The sequence below is a fragment of the Fulmarus glacialis genome, unplaced genomic scaffold, assembly GCF_000690835.1.
Source record: "Fulmarus glacialis isolate BGI_N327 unplaced genomic scaffold, ASM69083v1 scaffold1227, whole genome shotgun sequence".
Classification (NCBI taxonomy): Eukaryota; Metazoa; Chordata; class Aves; order Procellariiformes; family Procellariidae; genus Fulmarus; species Fulmarus glacialis.
In genome coordinates this window covers 11,700-34,164 of record NW_009223595.1, presented here as the reverse complement: position 1 = coordinate 34,164, position 22,465 = coordinate 11,700, and the positions used below count along the sequence as shown (strand labels likewise).

General features: G+C 39.6%; 1 protein-coding gene across 1 annotated transcript in view; it reads right to left on the bottom strand.

The window, feature by feature from the left end:
• Positions 1-22,159, bottom strand: part of CREBBP (CREB binding protein) — a gene marked incomplete at its 5' end in the record, with an annotated part of 59,171 nt that extends 37,012 nt beyond the window's left edge. Inside the window, 7 exons of the mRNA XM_009581829.1 lie at positions 1,904-2,021; positions 2,513-2,659; positions 3,114-3,213; positions 3,857-4,099; positions 11,228-11,341; positions 11,868-12,117; positions 21,983-22,159. Of these exons, the coding sequence (XP_009580124.1) occupies positions 1,904-2,021; positions 2,513-2,659; positions 3,114-3,213; positions 3,857-4,099; positions 11,228-11,341; positions 11,868-12,117; positions 21,983-22,159 (1,149 nt within the window). The remainder of the gene's footprint in view (positions 1-1,903; positions 2,022-2,512; positions 2,660-3,113; positions 3,214-3,856; positions 4,100-11,227; positions 11,342-11,867; positions 12,118-21,982) is intronic.
• Between the last annotated feature and the right edge of the window lie 306 nt (positions 22,160-22,465).

Sequence of the window (22,465 nt, the reverse complement as noted above, 5' to 3'; positions counted from 1 at the left end):
ACCGCTCTTTTCCTAAAGAGTCTTTCTACTGGCCATCATTGCAAGGAATAAACAAAACGAGACAAAACCCCAAGGGAATGGAAGAAATCAGTGAAAAATAGTCCACAGGCATAGACAACTAAACACCTTATCTGTACAAGATGAAAAATCCATTTTACTCAATCCACATTGACAACAGATCAAATAAGACAGTCACAGTGTACAGCAAGGTAGACAATCTTGCTTGTCAGCAATTGCTGGACACACATCTGTCACGTGCATGAAAGCATGCACCTGTTAAAGGCAAAATACTCCCCCCAAACCCTCAAGACTACATTTCTTTTGTGGGGTCACCTATGCTTTTAAAACCCAAGTGTTACATGGAGCAAAGGTTAAGTGATGCTTGTCCCACAATCATTTTATCTTCATCCAATTTTCATCAAAACTAGAATTTGTTATTACAGTAGGATTGAGTTCATTTCAGAAAACTAGCATGAGATAGGTATTCCTCACCAGCCTTGTTAACAAAGTCCAGTACTGCAACATAAAGCTTTGTTTTTAGGTCACTTCCCTCCTCCAAATGTCTCAAAAATCCATCAGTGCAGACACTTTCTACTGTCCAATCTAAAAGCACTAATACGTTAGATGAATTCCCATAAGAGACTTCTGGCAATGAGGCTTTGACAGCTGTTTTAAGGGGTGAAGAGAAGATACTTCTGGGTATTTGTCTGGCAGAGAGGTCAGAAGACATTTAATTTTATAACCAGAAGTCTACTACACTCATCCTTACTGAGAAGGTATTTATATTACTATGTATGTCTATGAAATCCTCGTTCTCTCTGAAGTTGTTCTCTAAAGCTGCCACAGTGATCAAGGGTGATCACACACAAGTCTTCCTTGCTCAACAACCTCTTGGTAGCCACAAGGAGAATATGATATTGTCACTGACCGACGCTGACACAGCATTACAAGTATGGCCACTGCCTATCTACCTCTAGGAAATAAAACTTGCATTCCATCTTCGGTTCTTCTGGGAGATGGTCTGAGAGGGGCAGACTAAGTGTTACTGTCTTACTGGATGATTATCACCTGAAATGCCACTAACTACTCTCACCTTATTTAAGAAAGGACCTCAAGATTCTGATCAGGCAAGATCTCACTAGCTGTTATTACTGGTGCTACTAACGTCTTTGCCCGATGAAAACTTTCAGGGAGTGGTTCCTTTAGGGTAGAATTACCACAGTGTCATAATGAAATAGTATCCTTAGCATGTCAATCAACAAGGGTTTGCTCCCTCTGAGTAATAGAGCTTTGAACTGACACTTCTTTAAAGACAGAACAAACATCATGAACAATAACAGGAATTCTGTCTTGTTTCCCATGCACAAGGACAAATGCAGGCAAACTGACTTCTTATTATGTTAAGAGGTGAAACACCTATGTGCCTTAGCCAGATCACTCTTGGTGCTGCTGAGTAGAGGAGAAACAATTCCAACAGCGCGGGTAAAAGGTAAGCAGTGTAACTGGACTGCGCCCCAGAGAAAACCTCCAATGGTAAAGAGGCATTAAGAAAGTTTTAAAACTACTATTTACTCAGACTTCCAGAAAGGAGAAAGTCAGCAAGGGAAACATCAAGAACTCCAAGCTATGCTCCAATCTTCAAGCACGTCAATCACACTTTCAGGAGGAATGCAAATAGGGCTGGGACAATGTTGTCTAGTTTTCATGGAGCTGAGGGAGGTGAATTAGCTTGGAGTGGCATTAACCAGATTGCTTGGGGCTATACAAACACAGAGACAGAAAGCACGACTTTCCGTATCAAGAGAACAGTGAAATGATTCTCTGTGGTTTTCACTATGCTTATAAGATTTGTGATACTACTATTCTTGAACATATACTGAATACGTGGACTGAAGCAACCTACCCTACTGTTAGCAGATTCATACATATCTCCTTCCACTTTCCTGGCATAAGCCACCAAGTTCTCCATGCGGCGATCCTTCAGTGCTGCCGGGTCAGGAGTGGGGAAGATGGCTTGGACACTACAAGAAAGGAGAAAGAATAAAAGAAAAGTTCTTCAGAGAAAAAAAAAAATAATTCAATATAGCTTTATAATATTCAACCTGGACATTCCTTCATACATCAGAGATGTAAAAGCATATCAAAATTGTTTAAAAACAAAACAAAACCAAACCAACAAAAAAAACTATATTGCACCACTCCCCACAAGATTAAGGCAAATTCAATGATGAAAAAATGTGAGGTTTGACAGTCTAGAGTCTAAATACTTGTTTACTATAGCAGAGCGAATTTACTAGCAATGTAAACTAATTTCATGCCCATTCCTTAATGAGCAGAAAGAATGAACTGAAGAGGAGGGTTAAAGGTAACAGCTCATCCTCAGTGGTCCAGTGACACAGAACCACTACTGGTTACTTCCTTATCAACAACTTTTCAGCTTAATAGTAGAGCTACAGTATTGAAATTCTTTAAAAACATTCAGGAATAATACGCTGTCTTGGTGAATACTTACAGTTTATGCACTAAATGATTGCGCAGGTCCTGAGTGACATGTTCATGCCATGCTTTCCTTACCCCGGTACTAGAAGGAGGTGCAGCTGTTGGCATTGAGCTGAGGTTTCCAACATTGCCAGAATTTGTGCCATCATTCATTAGTGGGCTAAAATAAAAAGAAAAGGGACTATTACAGTACAGAATGCAGAGTTTTGTGTATGTTTGATGCCTGAAGTAATTTTTAAGTAATTCCTTTCATCACTTCTAGCTACTGCATCAAACATTCTCTAAGTGAAATTTTGGCATCAGCAAACTGCAACACCTACAGCAGCAAAGCTTAGGAGTTTGCAAGACATGGTATGAACGATAAAGAATCACAACTTGAAAATCCAAAATATTCTTCTTTCGGGAATTCATTTAAAACCACTAAATATTCTGGGGCTCTCTGGGAGGAGCAAAGCGGTAGATATAGAATTGAAGTAGGATGGAAGAGCTTAGCTATAGAAGTGACTAATCATTTCCACGCCAATACAATTAGTTTTTAAAGCATGCTCTTTATTTACATTCATAAGCATGTAAATAAATGTTTAATCGAGCAAGAATGAAAATGCGTGCATTACTTATTTGTCCCAAGGGATGTTGGAAGAGCAGTTTCAGAAATTAGACTAGCTTGCTGGTCTGTTGTTATTCCTCCTGCGGGAAGGTTCATCTGGTTGGCTCCTTTGGGACAAAATTAAACATCATTGGTACCCAGTTCACAATTTTGACAATGACATGGCAAAACTACACTTTACTGATCCAGCTGGTTGACGAAAGAAACAGTGTATCAGGTAAGTACTTTTATGATAATATCTGCTGTGGTGCATATACGTAGCTACTTATGGAATTAAAAGTTACTTTCAGTCTGAATATTCTTTTTTCTACAAAAAATAGTCTATTAAAATTTAAAATTCATAAACTCTTAAGACTAGTTCAATAAGCTAAAAAGAAGATAATACTACAATTACATTCCAGAAAGAAATTAACATTTGAGACAGAATTGTCTGCTAGAACAGGTGAAATGCTTATTAAACAAATGAAAGTCCTTCAGCAATTCTGTCTAATCACCTTAGACAACAATAAGCTATGGACTATATTTTAAAAGAAACTAAAGCTACTGCTATTTGGCAGAAGCAATATATTCAAAGCTTTCTAATATTCAAATGTAAATGAATAGTAGTGTTTATAAATAGTATAATTTTAAGTTATTAATCAACATGAACAGAAAGTCGCTACTCTGATCAAGTGAAATGCTAGACTACCCTAAAAATTCAACAGTTCAGTTTATTTTAACACCTTAGTTCTTGGGGTTTTTTCCACCTACCCAATGCATTAATGGTCCTCATTTGCTGGTGAGCCTGAGGCTGTGCCGGCTGTTGGCCTTGTACCTGGGGCTGCAACTGCGTTTGAGGCTGGTTGCCATACGGCAGTCCAAGAGCAGCGTAGGCTCGCTGCATGGAGCTGGGGTCAATCGGATTAGGATTACTTAGCGACGGAGTATTCTGCTGGCCTGTGCCAACAGAACCGATGGAATTTTGGATTCCACCAGCTGGAGACCCTAAAAGGGCTATAAAAAAGAAAGGATAAGAAAACTGAAAATCAATGAGGACAAACAGTAAAACAAATCATGCCAAGAATCAACAGAACATGCATATAGTTATATGGTATATATTTTTCTGCCAAAGGACAGAACAACACCCGAGATGCCAAGTGAGGAAACTCAGCCTTTGATTCTACAGGACAGAAACCACCCTAGCAATTAATACATGCAGTCTAAAGAGAAGTGCTCTAAATTTTGGGCAGATAAGCCCATAATTACTGTAATATACATAAAGTATAGGCTCCAATATAAGGCTAAATAGGATTTTCATGCTTGGGACAGTAGACTGGGGGGGGAGAATTATTTCCTCTACTTCCCTCTTTCCCATCAATCCCATTTTAGGTCAAAATATTTGGCTCCAGAACAGAGATCCTGAGTTCAGCAGAAATATTGTGTCTTTGGACACAAAGGTAATACTGAAGATCTGTTGGTAGAAATTTTCATTCTGAGCAGTCACTAGATGAATCCTCTGAAGGCTAAATTACCCTAAAACCCAAGTTATTCAGAGATATGAAAAGCCCTCATGGGTTTCAGATTGTACTGACAAAATCTAAAATAATCTGAAGAGTCAGAAAGGGGATGAGCCTGCCACAGGTTCTGGTAAACAATTTAGATGATAATATTTAGGTATTCATTATCCTATATGACGACCACAACCAACCAACCTCTCTCACCGCACAAATGTATGGAAGAGTCATTTCCATTGTCAACAGGAAATGGAAACAACAGGGAAAAGTAGTTTTTACTAAACCCAGAAGTGAATAAAAATCTGCTTTCTGGTCCTCATTTTAGCTGCCATTCTAAGTAATAACATGTTCCATTGTGAATGACACATGGCGTATATCCTTAACCACAGAGGCACTGCATTTTGATAACTGAGACTCTGGTAGAAGTAATACATACTTCACATTTTCCCCCTCAAGTAATTAAACATGTAACGTGCGTTACAAATTTGTGAGCTAAACATAGCAATGATAATAGCTTTTAATAAGGCAACAACACACATTACAGAGTCCAGACTTTGCCCTCTCCAGATGAGAATTCAATTTGATCTCATTTGCCAAAGAACTACAAATAAATATAGTCAGAGATCCCCCTCTCCAGAATAAGCAGCCCCACAGAAAACCTCCTTTTTTTCCCCCAAGGACAATCCACAGTATTTTCAACACTGGGTTTACCAGGGAAATTAGGCTTGCATATGCTTATACTCTGTGGACACATTCATAGTAACTTTTGAACTCACTGATTATTTCCAAGCGAGTTTAAAAACAAAGACAGAAGCTGACCGAAATCCTATCAGTTTCATAAAAAAAAAAAAAAAGACATATTAAAGAGCAACTGTATGAATTTCTTGTTTGACTTGCACTCAGCACTCTGGAATCACACAGTCTAAGAGAAACATGCCTTTACACTAGTGCAAGCCACAAAATAGGAAGTCTCTAGAAAGGTTAAATAGCACAAAACTTGTGGCACCCTGGAATTCAAAAGGCTTCAGAGGCTGTTGTGACAGCAAAGGATCGATTCAAGAGCTAACAGAAGTTTGAGCTTGTTAGAGAATGGTATTTCTCCGGAAAAGTTACAACAAAAAACGCCCATACGCTTTCAGCGTTGGCTGTAAATCAGAGGCACATCTCTGGAGATGGTAGAATTGAATTGACCACAGGTGATGCTGAAGGCTGGGAACAGGAAAAAGGCTTCTAGCCATCCCACTGAGGATAGCCAAGTGTTTCACCATTCCTCTGGGGAAAAAAGCTGGCACTGATCTGAGGACTGCAAGCTTGTCTTGAAGCTCACACTGAAACTAGGGTAGAGCTTGGAGAAGTCAATCACCTCTTGTCCACGGTTTTGGGCTGAGCTTTGGCAGTGGTATCGGTTACTGTGAAGTACAAGTTCAGCCCTTGTATTAGAGCAGCTTTAGGAACCACAATCCAGCCAATTCTAGAGAAGTCCACTTAAGCAAGACCAGATTTCCAGATCTCTCTGTCTGCCCCAGACCAAAGACTACTTATAAAAACTCAGTTTGAGTATTTGTCAAAGTTGACAGTCTGAATGTCACTTTAAAAGTGACAACATGGAGAGCAAGTCTATTCTAAAAAGAAAACAACCCCACTGTTTCTTCATAAAACTACTAACATCATCATAAGGGGACAATGTCTGAAGACCACTATTTTGACTTGCAGTTTGAAAAGACTAATGATCTCCAAGAAGTTCCACATGTGTGCACGTACCTATTCAAGCAGGCAAAACTCACTAAAGCTGGTAAACAGCCAAACGTTGCTTCAACACTTCAAACTGAAGTATCATTATTAGGGGACAGACTACATTCTTACAGCCAGCGGTACACTTACAACGTGGAAATGAGTGGCTCTGACTCTTTGGTCTCAGCTTTTCTGTATTTGTAACTCAATTAATAGCATACTGTATTGAGAATTTTCACAATATCAGGAATCTGATTTTGAAGGTGGTTTTGGGGGTTTTTTTTGTCTGTTTGTTCATTGGTTTTATATGAACGCATGACATCATCTCAATCTGTCAAACAAGAAGATGAAGGAAGAGAGTATTAAATTTCCATACTGGACAGATCAAGTGTAAATGCAGTCCTTTCTGTGGCAGATACCATAGGAAATCAAGTCAATTTAAATAAATACAGCACTGAAACAGGTGTTACCACATCAGGCCACTGCTACATGAAGCAATGTCTACTGTGATTTTTTTTTTTTTATTAACTGATGCTTTAGACATTGATGAGCTCATGACAGAAGCGACAAGTGTAGAGACAACGCTGTACAGGACTGTTCACATTCTAAATACTTAAAAGACAACTGAGCTCCATATGTCCCACTGTTACGAAGTCCCATGTGTTTATATATCTTAAGAGTGAAAGTTCAAACAAGCAGAAGTTAAGCAGCCCCAGAACTTCCTGAACAGCCCTGATCAGGCCCTCTTGGGCATACGCAGTAGGATGTAACCTAAACGATCAAACACTATCTCATCTACAGGATTCCTATTTCAGTGTGCAAAGTAGATAGTGGTACCTTAATGAAACCATGTCTCCTAGAGGGGAACCCCTCTGCCCATCCAGTTGATTAGAATTTATTTTAAACACAGACTCCTAAAGCTATTTTAAGTATGAATGCCCAGCACTTCTCTAACCTTCCCACCCCAGTGAAAGCAACATGTTAATCCATTTTTGAGAAGTCTGATTTAAATTTTTCACTTTGCTTCCAAGTTCTGGAATTGAGACTCGTTCAGCAGTGTTCAAATGCTCTGTCGTACAGCTCCTTGCTCTGCTCATTTTATATCCGTTCTAGCTCAAAGTAGCTGGAGCAAAAATTCTGCTGGTAACCTTGACTCATCTTAGCACAAGCCCGTCCTGCACCCAGAATTAGGCAGGTATACAAAAGGTAAGTGTACATGATCGTTTAATTAAAGGCTGTATCATGAATCAAATCACGGGGTAAAGATTTTACATGCCACTTAAAGGTAGGAAGTGTCAGTATTAAACTTCACCACCAATGCCATTTTAATTTTTATTTAAGTTAAGCATTAAACTAAAAGCCTTCACAATATAGCATCATATTAGTCAATGAATGGAACATCTTAATTTGTGGGCTAACCATCTACCATGTGGCTCAGTGGAACAACTGATAGCTGGTAGGTCACCATTATGTATGATTTCCAGTGCTTGAAAAAACAAGAGGCACATTTTGTTTGTAGATTTTACAGACAGTTACTGACAGTAAGACTTGAGCAAACTGGATTTCATTTCCCATTTTCACAGGAAACAGGCTCTAGTGAAGAAGTTGCTGCCTACTCTTTCTGAACACATTTCCCTGCGCATCAATGCACTCCTTCCTTCCCTGCAAAGGGTTAGTTCCCAAATGTTCTACATCCAAGTCTTCTTTCATTTTCTGCCCATAACACCTACTCTCTCAGCCAGCTAGCTCCTAGTCCCTATTTCCATTTCCCTCATCAGATTCCCACCCTTCATCCCTGAGTCCACATACTCCAGAATTTCCAGCCCAGTCTTCTTTAAAAATCACATTTTTAGATGAAGATTAGTTGTCTCAAATTTACTCTCAAATCCAGCTTTTTCCTCACCGCGTTTTATTTAAAATTTTTCTACAAGGAAAAATACAGGGGAGATTAGCTCCCTGTTCACAACTCCACCTTCCAGTCTCACTCAACTGAACAGGGATCCCGAAGGTTTTCTAGTGTCCCCTGATCCTGAAACAAAGCACATCGAGCATTGCATGAGGATGGCCCAGCTCATAATAAATGGTGAGCACAGCACACTTATGACCACCTGCAGGGCTGCAAGAGGAAGCATACCCAGTAGCTGTTTGGTGGCACAATACACACCTGCCCAGGTCAGGAACAGAAGAATTAAGAAGCTCAAGCATATGCCTGACAAGATGAATCTTCAGAAAAAATAATTGTTATGACAGAGCTATAAATATAGGAAGTATCAACAGCTGTTTGCAAGAATTTATAACTCAAATTGTGGTGGGCTCCGCAGGAAGCAAGAAGTACTTCCTAACAAAAACAACCCTCCAACCCCAAAACATTTCTACCAAATTTCAAGTCATTACTTCAAAACACAGGAGTCACTGGCCTATTCAAAAGAAAAGCTTAATATTTTAGCATGTGCAAAATAACTTTTTTTTTTTTTGCAGTTTTCCCCTACCCTCCCAGAGGTATAAAAGACAGTTCACGATTAATTTAAAAAAAAAAAAAAAAAAAAAAAAAAAGCAGCTATACAAATGAAACCTGGCAGAGATAGATGTTCCTTGCAAAGAATCTAAACACTAAACATGGAGTAAGACACCTGTAAAGAAAGAGCTCCATGGTAACAACCTAAAACCTAAGTCCCCATGCAGAGGGACTCCCCCAAGGAGCAGGAATAGATAGTGACAAAGAGCACATGAACCACTGCACATGGGAAGGGTGGAAGCAAGCCACCACACTGCAATGTTTCAGAAGTGCTGAACTACAGAACTTTCTAAAAGATCGGCACACTTTGAAGGAGCCACTTGAAAGCCCAGCACAGATACAACAGGACTCGAAATAACAATGGTAAAATCAGCATGAGCACAGAAAGGAAGATTCTAGGACTCAAAGTCTTTAATGACCATTGCGTAGTCATTCATTCTGTAAGGACGACAGCCTGACAAAAGTAACGAGGGCCACTACACTTCTCACTTCTTTTTCCCTTTCTAAATGTTCTCCTCATATTCTGCCGTATGCAGATCCCCTTCTCCTCCCAACTTAGTAGATGCTATAATTATTTATTCTTAAGAGCGCCAACATTTTCTTCAAGTCTGAAACTAACCTAGCTTAGGTTAGTTTTCACCCAATCAGGCACAGTGTTTTCAAATGCACATATTAATGTAAATAATTTCATATATGTTTTTGATGCCTAAAAAGGGGTATCCTTTATAATATATGTAAACAAGTACTTTTAGTGTTCATCTTTTACCTTCAAACAAACCACGAGGAGTCACGTGTATGACTCAGAGACATAATCCAGAACAAAGCACCCTGCACCTCAGCATGCTAAGCTGCAAATTTTCATGGTTACTAACCATTGGATTATTGATTAATTGAACAGAAGCAGATTTCGTATTTATTTCCCCTGCATGCAACAAGAGAGCCAAACTCTACGCTTATCCATTATAATTCTGTTGCATTCAAACAACATCCTGTTTGATCCCATAACAAAATTATTTTTAAGGACTGTTTTTGTTCAAGTGCCTTCTCTTTTGATAAGCTATACGAAATGACGTAAAAACAAATACTGCACAAACTACTTTTCTACAGCAGCTTGTATTGAAAAAAACAATTCTGTTGTGCTGTATGTTGTTAGCACTTTGATAACAACTGTGTAATAAGGATGTTATACACAAATGGACCACGTCATATTAAAAAGCAAAGCTTTCAACACATTTTTTGAAGGCCAAACATAACTAATCACTTGCAACAAATTACTACTTTTAACACACAAAACATCTTGTTTTATCAAGGAGAAGTTTGGTAAAACGAAAACAAAATCCTTACCTCCAAGTAGCTCTCAATTTATAATTTTTTCAGTTTTGGAGGGAAAAAATACCCTCCTGAAACTACAATGAGAGCATCCTTGATGGGTAATTTGGACAATCTTACCAACTACTCTCCCCTCTGCCTTAATCTCATCTAACCTAGGAGCTCTTCTCTATCCTCCAAGGTTTATTAGTGTTCCTCACTGCAGTCTCAGCCTAAATGGAATTAGCAGAATGTTCCAACACAATTCAGATGTACAAGCTTTGCAAGTCCTCCAGCTATTTTCCACTTCTTGACCCTTATTTAAATATACTTAGGCATAATATTACTTAGACTTCTAGAACTGCTGCATCTATGCTGTAAAATGTTCTATCTTGGCATCTTTTCAAATGATTTGATGAGAAGCAAACCTACCAACATAAGTTCAGTATTTTCTGTTTTAGAGCAAGAGGGAAGAAATGAACTAGAAATTAGCTGCCCTCAAGCATCAGTAACAGCTAAGCTATTATAAAAAACAGGCATGGGCAAAACCACTATGATTTGCAGAACTTCAGCTAGTCTATATCAGCGTTAAGTACACTTAATGATTAAGACACCTGGACGAGATCTTTTTGTGCACAAGAATTTTTTTTTTTTTTTTTTACAAACATTTTTGATTATTCTTAATCACTAGCTTGTTGATTTAAGTTGTTTCTAGCAGCAAGAAAAATAATGAAGTAACTTACAGCTTCCCCAAAACCGTACCTACATCCAAAACTGCATTATAACCGGAATCTATTGACCTGCCTCACAATAAAACACGAGCCAGAAGTTACCCTTTAAAAACGGCTGTGTGCTTGAGCTGAGATTTTCCCTTTCCAATTATTGTGTATGTAAGAAATAAATTGGATTCAGTGATGAGGAAGAATTCATTAGTATATTCATCCTCATACAAGGTTATTAAACAGCTATTAAGTTTGTTGGGACACTGTCAAAGTTTATTCCTACACTGCAGATTTGATCAACTTTATTTTAACAGTAACATTCTATTGTGACAGCAGTAAAACAACTACTTACGTTGTTGATTTCTTTTGTCACTGGCGTTTTTCAAAGGAAGGCACACAGGACAGTCGTGCCGAGTACAATTCTTCCAGTGGGAGATGATTTGTCTTGAAGATGCACAATGAGCAACTGTAACAAGGAAAAGCAATAAATGGTTAACTGGTTTTGAATTAACTCATCTCATTTTTTAGAGCAACTCTATTCTTTCTCCTTTACAAGCAATACTGTATATATAACTAAACACAGCTAAGAGCAACTAAAATTTTTTGGGACCCACCAATAATGCCATAACAAATGAATGAAACTAGTACTAAAATCTAAGAAACTCTACATGGCTGAGCTGCGATATTACACCCTCTTTATAGAATGGAGGAGATGAAAAAGAGCCTTTAAAGGCTACCGTTGGTACTATCCTGCTTCTAAAAGGCAAATATTGCATTCTGTTTTCTAAATTGACAACTGTGCAGAAATCAGAAATGGAAACTGAGCAAAGGTAATGAGAAAGGGAGCAGCTGTTTAATTAAAGAACGCGTTTTGGCACTCATTTGTGCCAGGTATACGGATATTCTTGACAAGAAGAGAAACACTGCTGACAAATATGCAGGAAACCTTACACAGCTCATTTGCAAGACTAGCTTCAGCAACGTGCTCTCACCTTGACAGGCCTTCCCAGCTTGACAGTGTGTCATGTGGTTGAGGACGTTTTTCATGGTTCGACAGTGCGGGAGAGCACAGGCCCGCACCTCTCCATTTGCTTGCTCACGCCTCTGACATTTGTGAGCGTGAAGCAGCAAAACCAACTGCTGCTGGATCAGTTTGCGCTTCTCCGGATCTGCTGTTGGTCCAGTTGCCATTGCCTGCGTCGGTACGATCCCCACTTGCTGTACCTGGGTTTGCATCTGGGACTGAGAGAACAGGTAGTTTAGCATCGTGTTTGCAAGTCTCAATTCCAATATTAATCTTGTATAATAATTTAGGTATCACAAGACTATTTGCCAAGCATTCTGCTATGACTGGCTACAAGGATTATTACTCCAGTCTCTGTAGCATTCTCAAACATTTCTATTCTAACCTTGGAACAGCAAAAATGTCTTGAGAGGTTCCTCTGTTAAGACATTTACAAACAATAATTCAAGTAACAAGCCATCCAAAATCTTCTGTTTACTAGACAGTTCGTAATTCCAACAGGAAAGAGCTCTTGCCACACTTGGAGGTGGAATTCAAGTCTGTTTAGTATTATATTTTTGTATTATAGGTTTTATACACTTCAATCCTAGTTTATTGTCCCCAACAGAAAGAAAAGTCCAATGGGAGACGACAGTCAAAATTATATGACTGTCTCTATCTATTGCAGTAAAAGGTAAAAGTGATTTTCCAAGCCTAAATTAGCCTTTCTTCTCACAAGTGAGTGCTGATATTCCTTTCACAGAGAAAATCTTCCCAGGTAAGATGTATACAGTTTTCTTCCAGAAAGGGCCACCTAAATTTGGATTGCACTTTGTCTACTGAAGTGAACTAGAGTTAACTACAGGGTGGCGCTAGATTGTATCAGCTTGTAAAAATCTGGTATTTTATTCCCAGCATCCATTCTTTACGGACACACTTCTGTACCAACGCCCGAGCCCTGCCTGACAGAGCCTGCATACCCACAGAGATCTTCAGTCTAAGACGTGGCTCATAACAGTGTGGAAGAGATAAATAGCTTCCTTAACATGTCATTTCTTCAGCACAGATTTAGAAGCTTTTCAACTACCTTCTTGGACCTTTGAAGGACAACACATGTAGAAACCTGATTTTTCAAAATTAAACACATCCACAGCCTGCAACGACTCCACTAGCAGGAGCAGATATGGGACTGCAAAAGTGCTTAAATCCCTGTGATTCACAGCCTGAATTAATCTCATGGACAAATATGAAACTGCTCAAAGAATCACTTTGATTATGTACTGTAAATATAGGTTACCACAGAAAAGCTCACCAACTTCCAAGCTACCTAAGGAAAATCACCCATTAAAAACATTTATAAATAGAATATAGGAAGAACAGGACTATACCGGGGAGGAAACAGACGAAATAGTTCAGTGCTGTCTATAGAACTACTGACCAAAGCCTGCTTTCTACATTTAAGGAAAATCACCCTTAAGTGACAGAATACACCATCTGTAGCCCGCTCTACTTTTGACCTTTGAGAAGGACTCCCCAGAAAATTCCACAGCCTACAGAACAGAGCACATAACAGCAACAAAACTCATTTTCTTAGGTTAACAAAAGGTTCCCTGGCACAAGTTCTCACTACTCCAGCAGCAGGCTTTGTCCTCAGCTTTGCCACCTGCACATCAGGTTTTAAAGAGCTAGCTTTTCTTCTGGAGAACAAAGCATACAAGATCAAGTAGAAAACACAATGTCTGGTATTTGATGGAGGAGGTGGGGACTCTGCCACTGATAATGATTATATAGTAAATCTTAAACAAAGAGGAATTGCTGCATCCGTTTGTCTTGAGCTTGCAAGAAAAAGAGCAATAAAAGGAAAGAGGGTGAGGAAAACCCATCCACTTATGCTCCCAATGCATGCAGCTGAAATTAAGTCTTCCATTTCTTCTGTGAACAAATCCACAAAAGCAGACAGGTTTTGCTGAAACAATTCTTGGGTCACAAATAGGAAACAATTAGTTCAGCCAATCTGCAGAAAAATACAGAGACCATGCCAAAGAAAATCTTGTTGGAAGCGATGTTTTCATCCCAGTCAAAGAATTGTTTCCCAAGCCAAAGTTCTCCTTTTGTTACTACCCTATCCATTAACAGACATGACTACAGCTGTATCAGCACAGATATAATGCCCTGACCCAAAGGGATTTCTTGAAGATTGAGTAATAAAAAGCAGAATCATGGAATATCAGTAGTTAGAAGAACAAGCAGTCTCGGTCCAGATGAGAGTGTCTGCAGGTAGGCACAAAAAAAGAACTCAGAATATTGCCTAAGCTCAATACAGCTATGTTGGTCACTATTTCAACCTTGTAAAGTTCTAAATCTGCAAACATAATGAATGATCTCTCCACCATCTCACTTTCAAGACTGTTGACTGTTTGAGGAAGTTGATCTCTTCCCTGTTAGTTTGTCTTTTAAGAACAGTGGTCTGCAGGACCAGTTCAAAACCGGAGATATGCACTGCAGTCATGCCAAAAGTGCGTAAATCCTCTATCAACCACAGAAATCCTTCCACTCCAGAACAAGCAGGAGGCTTTATGTTGCTTCACCTGAATGACTAACAATTTTCTTGATGAAGCAGGAAATTCAGACACTTCTGCTCCCACCATTAAAATAAGTGCTTCAATATTCAGATACAGGAGGAAAAAAAGATAGTTTTGTTTCTCTTGCTCCCTTGCTCAGCTCCACCATAAACAGAACAAACAGAGCAGGGGTTGAAAGTCTGCTACAACCTCTGACAGAGATGGTAGCTTCATTAACCAGTTTTCTAGCAACAGAGTAATAGAACATTCTATAGTGTAAAGCAGCTATTAATACCATTTAAAATTATGGAAACTATATATTCATACAGGAAGATAGTTCTGCCCCATCCCTATTCTGAAGAGCAAAAACTTCCCGTGCTTCTAGGCAGCACAGACGCACAGGTATCTCATCTTCATGGACTTGGATGGACACAGTGTTACCTGGCAGTTTTACTTTACTGAGATGACCTGTAATCCAGCGCCTTTATATTCAAAGGCGCTCAATGTTGTCTGTCAAGATCAAATACTACATACCCTTTCTTATAAAAGTAGGCACCAATTTCAGTAGCACTGGTAATCTTTCAACAGGTAAACAATCTGATACAGAACTCAAGTGTCAGCCTTATATAGCATTACATTTTAAAAATACATTTCCTCTCCCAAAATTTCTTTTTATTTCCACGTTCTTTCCTTCTCCCCGATAACAGAATGCTACTTTCTGGAATCACTGTATTAGAACAAATCCTGCATTTAAAAAATGCCTTTTAGTTCTTTAAGTTCCTTTATAATCAACCGTGGACCTTAGTGAGATAATTAAGAATCCACTGCTGCAAAGGATTACTATTACTATTTTGATACAGATGTTTGTTTTATAGACCTTCCCCCACCCTAACCAGAAGGCAGGTAGCACTTTACACTTGGGGTTTCTCAGTCTGTTGACATTTTGGACTAGGAAAGGGATGTTATCTACTAGCGACAAGAGATTTTTAACATGTCATCCACATGTGCATTTACGTTATGGGCACATCCAGTCTGTCAATTAAGACTTTAAAAAAACAACCCTTGCAGTATCTGCAGAGAGCAAGGTTGCATCCCACCTTCACTCATCCAGGAGGACATAAGGTGAAACACACCAAACCTCTTCAGTCCCCCTTCAACCACCAGCTTCAAGTGTGATCTTGGGGGTCGCCTTCAGAGAAGGGATAGCGGGCATGAACTGGATATACACATGAACTGTAAATCTCGAAGAACACTTCTAATTAGCAACACTTCTATCTGAATTAAGTATTCACAGTGTGATCAACTCCAATCACGTACCCCGCACATTTACACCAAGATTGAAAGAAGTCCTTCCTGCAAATAGGAATTGCAGAAATGCTCTAATAAGCACTGAACCAGCTCTGCACAACCCAGGAAGCACTGTTCTGTCACAAAACTGCAACGAGAGCTCAAGCAGCAGCTATCTGATGGAAGGAGATGGCATCAAGGAAGGAGACATTTCTCAATGTAGTCACTTAATGAAGCCAGGCTTTCTCCAGTGACTACCAGAGCTTCACTGTGAAAGCGACACAGAACCAGTTTACGCTTCTTGCAATTCACTCCGATATTCTCCACACAGGTAGTGGTTTCTCTGGTTCTACCAGTTACTGTGAACAGGCATGGTCTGAACAGCCTGGTCCCATCCACACAGGAAGAATCCTTCTGACACCAGGAATCTGAAGGTATGCTTCAGCTCCAGAGGTCCATGCACACACAGAACAGGCTGACACGATTGGAAGTACTACAAGCACAAGCGCTTGCATTTGTGCCCAATAACCCTACAGTGCTGCATTTTCTCATCCAAGTAGCAGGAGGAATCAGAATCTGAGTCTGTATGGTAGGCAGAAGACTTAAGAGAGGGGGAAAAAGGCTTCCTGAACTGGACACAGCCTCAGAAAGTGGTCACGCTCTCTGGAGGGGGATCGACTTGGGTGGCAAGGAGAGAAGGCTCCTGTGGTCATGCCATAGAAAGAACTTGAATAGTTGGTCCTAGACACTGCCCTCAGTGCACTTGGCTTTTAATCGCTGAAGGAGTTTTCTTCTAAAACCAGCAAATACCTCAATATTACGCAGTTGACTCTGCTGGGAATCAAGGCTGGATCAGCGTCTTTCTTAAGGATACACTTCTGGAGTTTTATCTCCTTGTCTTTCTGATTTGAAGGACCAGCAAATGCCAAGAAACACACGAAGTAATGCTTCAAAGCAACAAAAAGGGACAAAACTTGATACAGGAATCTGTAGACAGAGTCCAGGTCTCACATACAGAAAACTACCTGAAGAAAATTTTAAGAGAGGTTTATATAGGATTTACTGGGTGATAAAACAGACTGAGGAATGATCAACATTAAAAACCCCAAATAGCAAATCTGTGGATAAGAGACGTTTGTAAATGAAGTTTGTAAGTGAAGGAGAAGTTTGTAAGTGAAGGAAAGCCATGCCGTCAGAGAGCTGGCAACGGAGTACTTCACCTCAACTTGCTGGAAGAGATTTAAAATGGCAATGGATATTCTCCACCACATGTATTTGTATTTGGGAGATGGAAGAGTGGAACATGAGCCAGAGTGCTGGGAAAGAGCAGATCCTCTTTTCAGCTTGTTTTCGCCAGCCTGGCACTATTATTTACGGATGGTGCAAAACCTAAAATGTTCCACCATTCAAAGCAATACACGTTCCCAGGATGATCTCCTGCACCAAGAGAACAGAGATGTCTATTCTGCTCCCAACAGAGTCACATATTTTCTCTGGCACTGAACACTATCTGTTAGATTTGTTTCCAGGTTATTAAGATCTTTTCCATTAGAAGGCTATGGCTAAGGAATATGGACTAGAGCTTTTCCCAGCTGTGCTCTAGGCTGCTGCTCCATTTCAAATCAGGTGGGATTTTCTTGAGGAAGAGAAGGAGTGAGCATGCCTGGGAAAGAGAAACTTTCAGAGTGCAGGTCAGGGCAGGCACAGGGAAGGTGAGCACAGCAAACAGTATGCCCACCAGAGACTGGGAGACTGCTGGTGAGAGCGGCAAGCAGACACACAGCATGCCTCCGGGGTGACAGTCACAGACCTCTCCCACAGCGAAAGAGAAGACTGAATTTGCTGCAAGAAAGAAGAAAATCACTGAAAGGTTAAGAAAGCAAGCCTTCCTCACTGTAAGGACACAATAGATAGAGGTTTTTCATAAAGCCTTTTATTTCTAGTCTCTAGAACAAAATACGAGTTGTCTATTTTACGTAGCTACAGTTCTACTTGTTCTAATTAAACTTGGCCTCCGAGTTTAAAAGCTTTCTTCCTCTCTCTAGGAGGCCTGCAGCAAGGCACACCTAAGACATCCTTATTCCCCAGTCTTAAAGATCATTGTTTTCCTCTCTCTGACCAAAATCTGTTAATAAAGAAATCCAAAGGACATAAAAAGAAACAGAGAAGCAAGAATGAACACAACAGAACACTCGAGATGTAGTTTAATAAGAGATGGGGGAAAAAAAAATGCAAGAGAAGATGTGCCGCTCCAATTCTAAGTCAAGAGAACAGAGGAGAAACGATTTCCTTAGCTTCCAAAAAGTAATATTCTCTCAACTCCATCTGCTGGTCATAAGGATAACTGTGAAACCAAGCTGGTGTCTGGAAGCCAAACTTCACACATTGTAGTCCTAACCATGTAGAAATACTAAATTTACTGGCATGTCCACGAAGAAACCATCCATCACCACCCTTGGAATATGCAGCACTGCAGACACCGCAAAGCTTCAGCAAGTTTGATGGAAAAGTCTAACAGGGTTCCCCTACTGACAGCACATCCCGGAGTCTGGGTACTCCAAAAACAAGAGGCTCCTGGCTCCCGTACAGGCTGCACACTGCGCTGAGTGCCAAAGTGCAGAACATGGCTCACTTCCACAGTCCAGAGATTTTGCATGATCTCACCACAGCAGAGCATTGCCAATCCTGCATCGAACAATTTAAGTGACACTGAATCTCAATAGTGTGTCACCAAAACTTCCAACAACGTCAGAAGCAACATCTTTCTTTTGGTAACAAGTAATTCAGTCAAGATTTCAAGCTGCCCATTCTGTAAGGAAAACTGATTGTATTCTGTAACAGTCACACAAAGCAAAAGCTACTATGTTGTTCGCATCCACAGTTAGGAAAAAACAAACAAACAAAAAATCAATCCATCCGGCTGGCACTGAAAATTAATATCTCAATGCTGACCTTTTAATCATTTTAATACCATAAGGTTTGTTACTTCTTTGCTAATTAAAGAGATTAAACCAAATGTGCTTCTCAGGGTCTAGTATAAGGTCATGCTTGGAACAAGGGCTGAAGATGCAATGAACTAACACTTCCGAGAACCACTTCATTTGGGAGGTGGTGGGGGGAGAGAGAGTGTGTCGTTCTTAGGAGAGCTGTAGCCTGAATTTGGATTAAAAAAAAATATCCACTGCTGCAGCAGAGGTTTATCCTGGCTGCCAGCATGACCGTTACACCTCGCAGTGGGAAAACTCCTGGTTAGTGTTTGGGACAGGGGTGCCACACGTAATGATGCTTAGAGTAACGTGGACTAAGAAACATACTCATCTTTTGCTTTCCTTTTGCAGTGTACACATAAGGTTACAGAGAAAGGCAAAGGATTGAAAGGAGTATTTAAAAAATGCCTTGCTTTTCAGGACCAAGGGGTCTTAAGACAACGGCTACACCTTTCTATCTCCTCTTCTCTTATTTAGATATTCTCAGTGGCAACCAAGGTGTTTAACATCATGCTGGAATCTGGTTTTCTGCCTCAGACATGCCACATATAACCAATGTTTTCATTCACATGGGTTTGTCTCTCACATGGAATAGTTCTTTTGGGGCCCTTTGAGATAAGGGTAGTATAGAGGGCTGGTTTAGCAAGGTATGTGGTTCCAATCATCTCACAAAAAACTCTGGAGGTCTTTTTAAAAAGATGTATTTGGTCTTTCGCTTGCTGTAGAGGATGGAGTCTGAACTGATCCTCCACAGCTTCATTTCTGATAGCTGGTAACGTAACTCTACACCCTTTTCCACTTCACTCCTGCCTCCTTCAGGAAACAGGATAGACCATGTCTCCAGCAGACAAGGCACAAGGCCAAATACATTAAATCAAACCGCCATCTTTAGGGTCCTAAAGCATCATGGGACATAACAAATGGCGAAGAAATTGCAGCAAGAAAGCGTGGCGTAATAGTTCAAACACTGCAACTCTGCTCTGGGGAGCTGCCTCTGTCACAAGCAACTTTTCACAAGTGCCATTTGGGTCATATTGTAGTTGCCCAATGTGAGACACAGACATCACTTCCATGAGTTATGGGAGCACACATCTAACCGGTGTGAATGTTATTTTACCCTTAGATAACGTCTTAACATATGAAATGAGGAAGGCTTTAGCAAGTCAGAGCCTACAAACCTCAGGTTCAGAGTCAGCATATTCTTCCAGTCCTATTCTCTTTGTGCCTCTCAGCCTCATGATTAAAACTGGGGCAACACATCTTTATCTCAGAGAGGCACTGTGAAAATAAACTAATCTAAAGTATATGCCTGCTCCAGGGATGACTGCCACAGAAAAGACCATTTCGAAAAGACTGGCTGAGTGAAATATATTACTACATACAGTCAACAAGGCCCACAGCTACACACTGAGCAGCAAAAATAGAACAAAATGTTGACTATATGCTCTTTCAGAGGGCACCGTTCATACTGTACACCGAATAAAGCAAAGTCCCAGTGGAAGGAATAGCATATGACCATGTATGTACTATTACCAAATAATTACACTGTCTTACTCACTGCTGCCAAATAAAGGTTAAAATTTAACAAGTCTGACATTTCCTTTTAAATTCTTGGCTTTGCAATAAAAATGTTTAGATGGAAACGACAGTTTTTAAAGATGAAAGTTCCCCCCATCAGGACTGCAATCAAACTCTAACCACCACATGATCCATAAGCAGGGTTGAGACCTTTTGGCTCGACAGTACAGATGTCTATCAGCCGAAATGGCTATTACTCTGTATTGGCTTGAGGGAGAAAAAGATATATTGGACATACGAAGCTTTTGACACCTGAGAAACAAAGAAAGATGGTTTTGATTGTCCTCTCAGAAGACAACTGATATTTTTCACATTTTAAAGATACTGCAATTGATGGTATTGGGAAAGTAAGTTTCTCTTATTTTCCTCTGCCTCTTCGACAAGATAGGAGAAAGGAAACAAAGTTTTTTCTTTTACTTCCTCCTCCACCACTAGACAAGCCTTGATGGCAAATGTCTTTTTTATTCCACCTGAATATCTGCCATTACATCTTACACGAGTAAGCGAGTACATTAAGATTTAGGCTTCCCAAAACCTGAGTTTTAAATTAGGCTTCAGAATCATCCAGTCCCTGAGATGAATACAGCACTTTGGGCAGATTTGCAGGTTCTCTGCAGAATCAGGGCAATAATTCATTTGCTTTACACCTGATCCAAACTTAAAGTATTAACAACAAAATTAGAATGCATCAAATCGTCTTTTACAAATATTCTGCGTGAGTGCAAGTGGTATTCTGAACATGGTCTTAATCCTAGTCACCAGCTCCTTTCCATAATCACAAGCAGTAAGTGACAGATGATATTAAACAAAGATTTCACAGTATAACTAAAGGAAAATTAAGAAGTAGTCCTCTAAAATCAGGAGAAAAGAGGAAGTTTATTACATCCTGTTCCCTCTCATATATAGCCTTATTAGTGATAAGCAGGTAGCAAACTCACTGATGGAAGGACAAGCATTGCTTGTGCCAAAAAATAGCTGGTTTTCTAGTTAAATTAAAAAATAAGCAATTTGCATCTTATGGAAGGTTTTACAAGTTTCTATAGTAACTGCTATCATGTATAAGAATATAAAATGCAACAAGCTAGAGTTTCCATAGAAACGACACAAGCAGTTTGATTAATACGCAGACATACTGAGACAAATGGGAATATTTAATTTCACTTTATAAAGAAAACTCTAGTAAACAGAATACCACAAACTTGTGCAAGGTATCCTAATAAGAACTATTCTCATAAGCTTGTGAGCTGCAAGACACGCACAATATAAACTGAGAAGCATGTGGTGTGTTTACCACATTAGATTCAAAGGATATGAAAGGTACCAAGTTTCAGGAAGCTGATGATGTATCCAACACATTCTAATTGATTTAGGAATTTAAACCTACAAACAGCACTTACAGAGAAGACATTTTCATCTGGTTTGGAACTAAACGTACCAGACAAAATGAAAGGATGTAATGCAATTCTTGTAACAAAACACTGTGATTGCTTAGAAAGTTAAATTACTGCATAAAAATGTACACAAACTTTCTACACCCACTGCAGAATGGTAGTGAGGAACCATGGGGCAACTCTGATGTTTAAATGACCACGGAGAAGTAGTCCAGTAATGTTGCAGAAGCCGTATCACCCAAGAATTTAAAATGCACTATCAAGACATAATGAGTAAGGAAACAGGCAGGTACAACTCACCATATTTGGCACACTGGTGACGGGAGTACTCTTGATGTCGGCAGGAAAGGGAGACAAACTATTCGCCATGCCTGGCTTGTTTGGTAACTGAGGATTCACTCCCGTAGCTCCCATCTGCTGCCCTCCAGTTTGACTGAAAGGCTGCCCAAAGGGACTAGTGTTACCTGCCATTCCCATCTGGAAAAGAATGAATGAAATTATTATAATTTCCTTGATTCCGAAGGGACATTAAAAAAAAAGAAGAAAACATATGTCAAATATCCATCTTTGCATTCACAGAGACCAAATTCTGGTCTAAGTTGCTCAATATTAAATTCTCAATTTCACAACTTTAATAAAATTTAAATTAATTTTTTAAAAAATATTTTACAAATTTACACAGTTGTGTGTGTCTGAAGTCTTGCAATTCAGCTTACAAAATCATTGTGCAAATGCAAAGGAGAAAACAAGATTATCCTTCCCAATTTGCATTGACAGAAATTA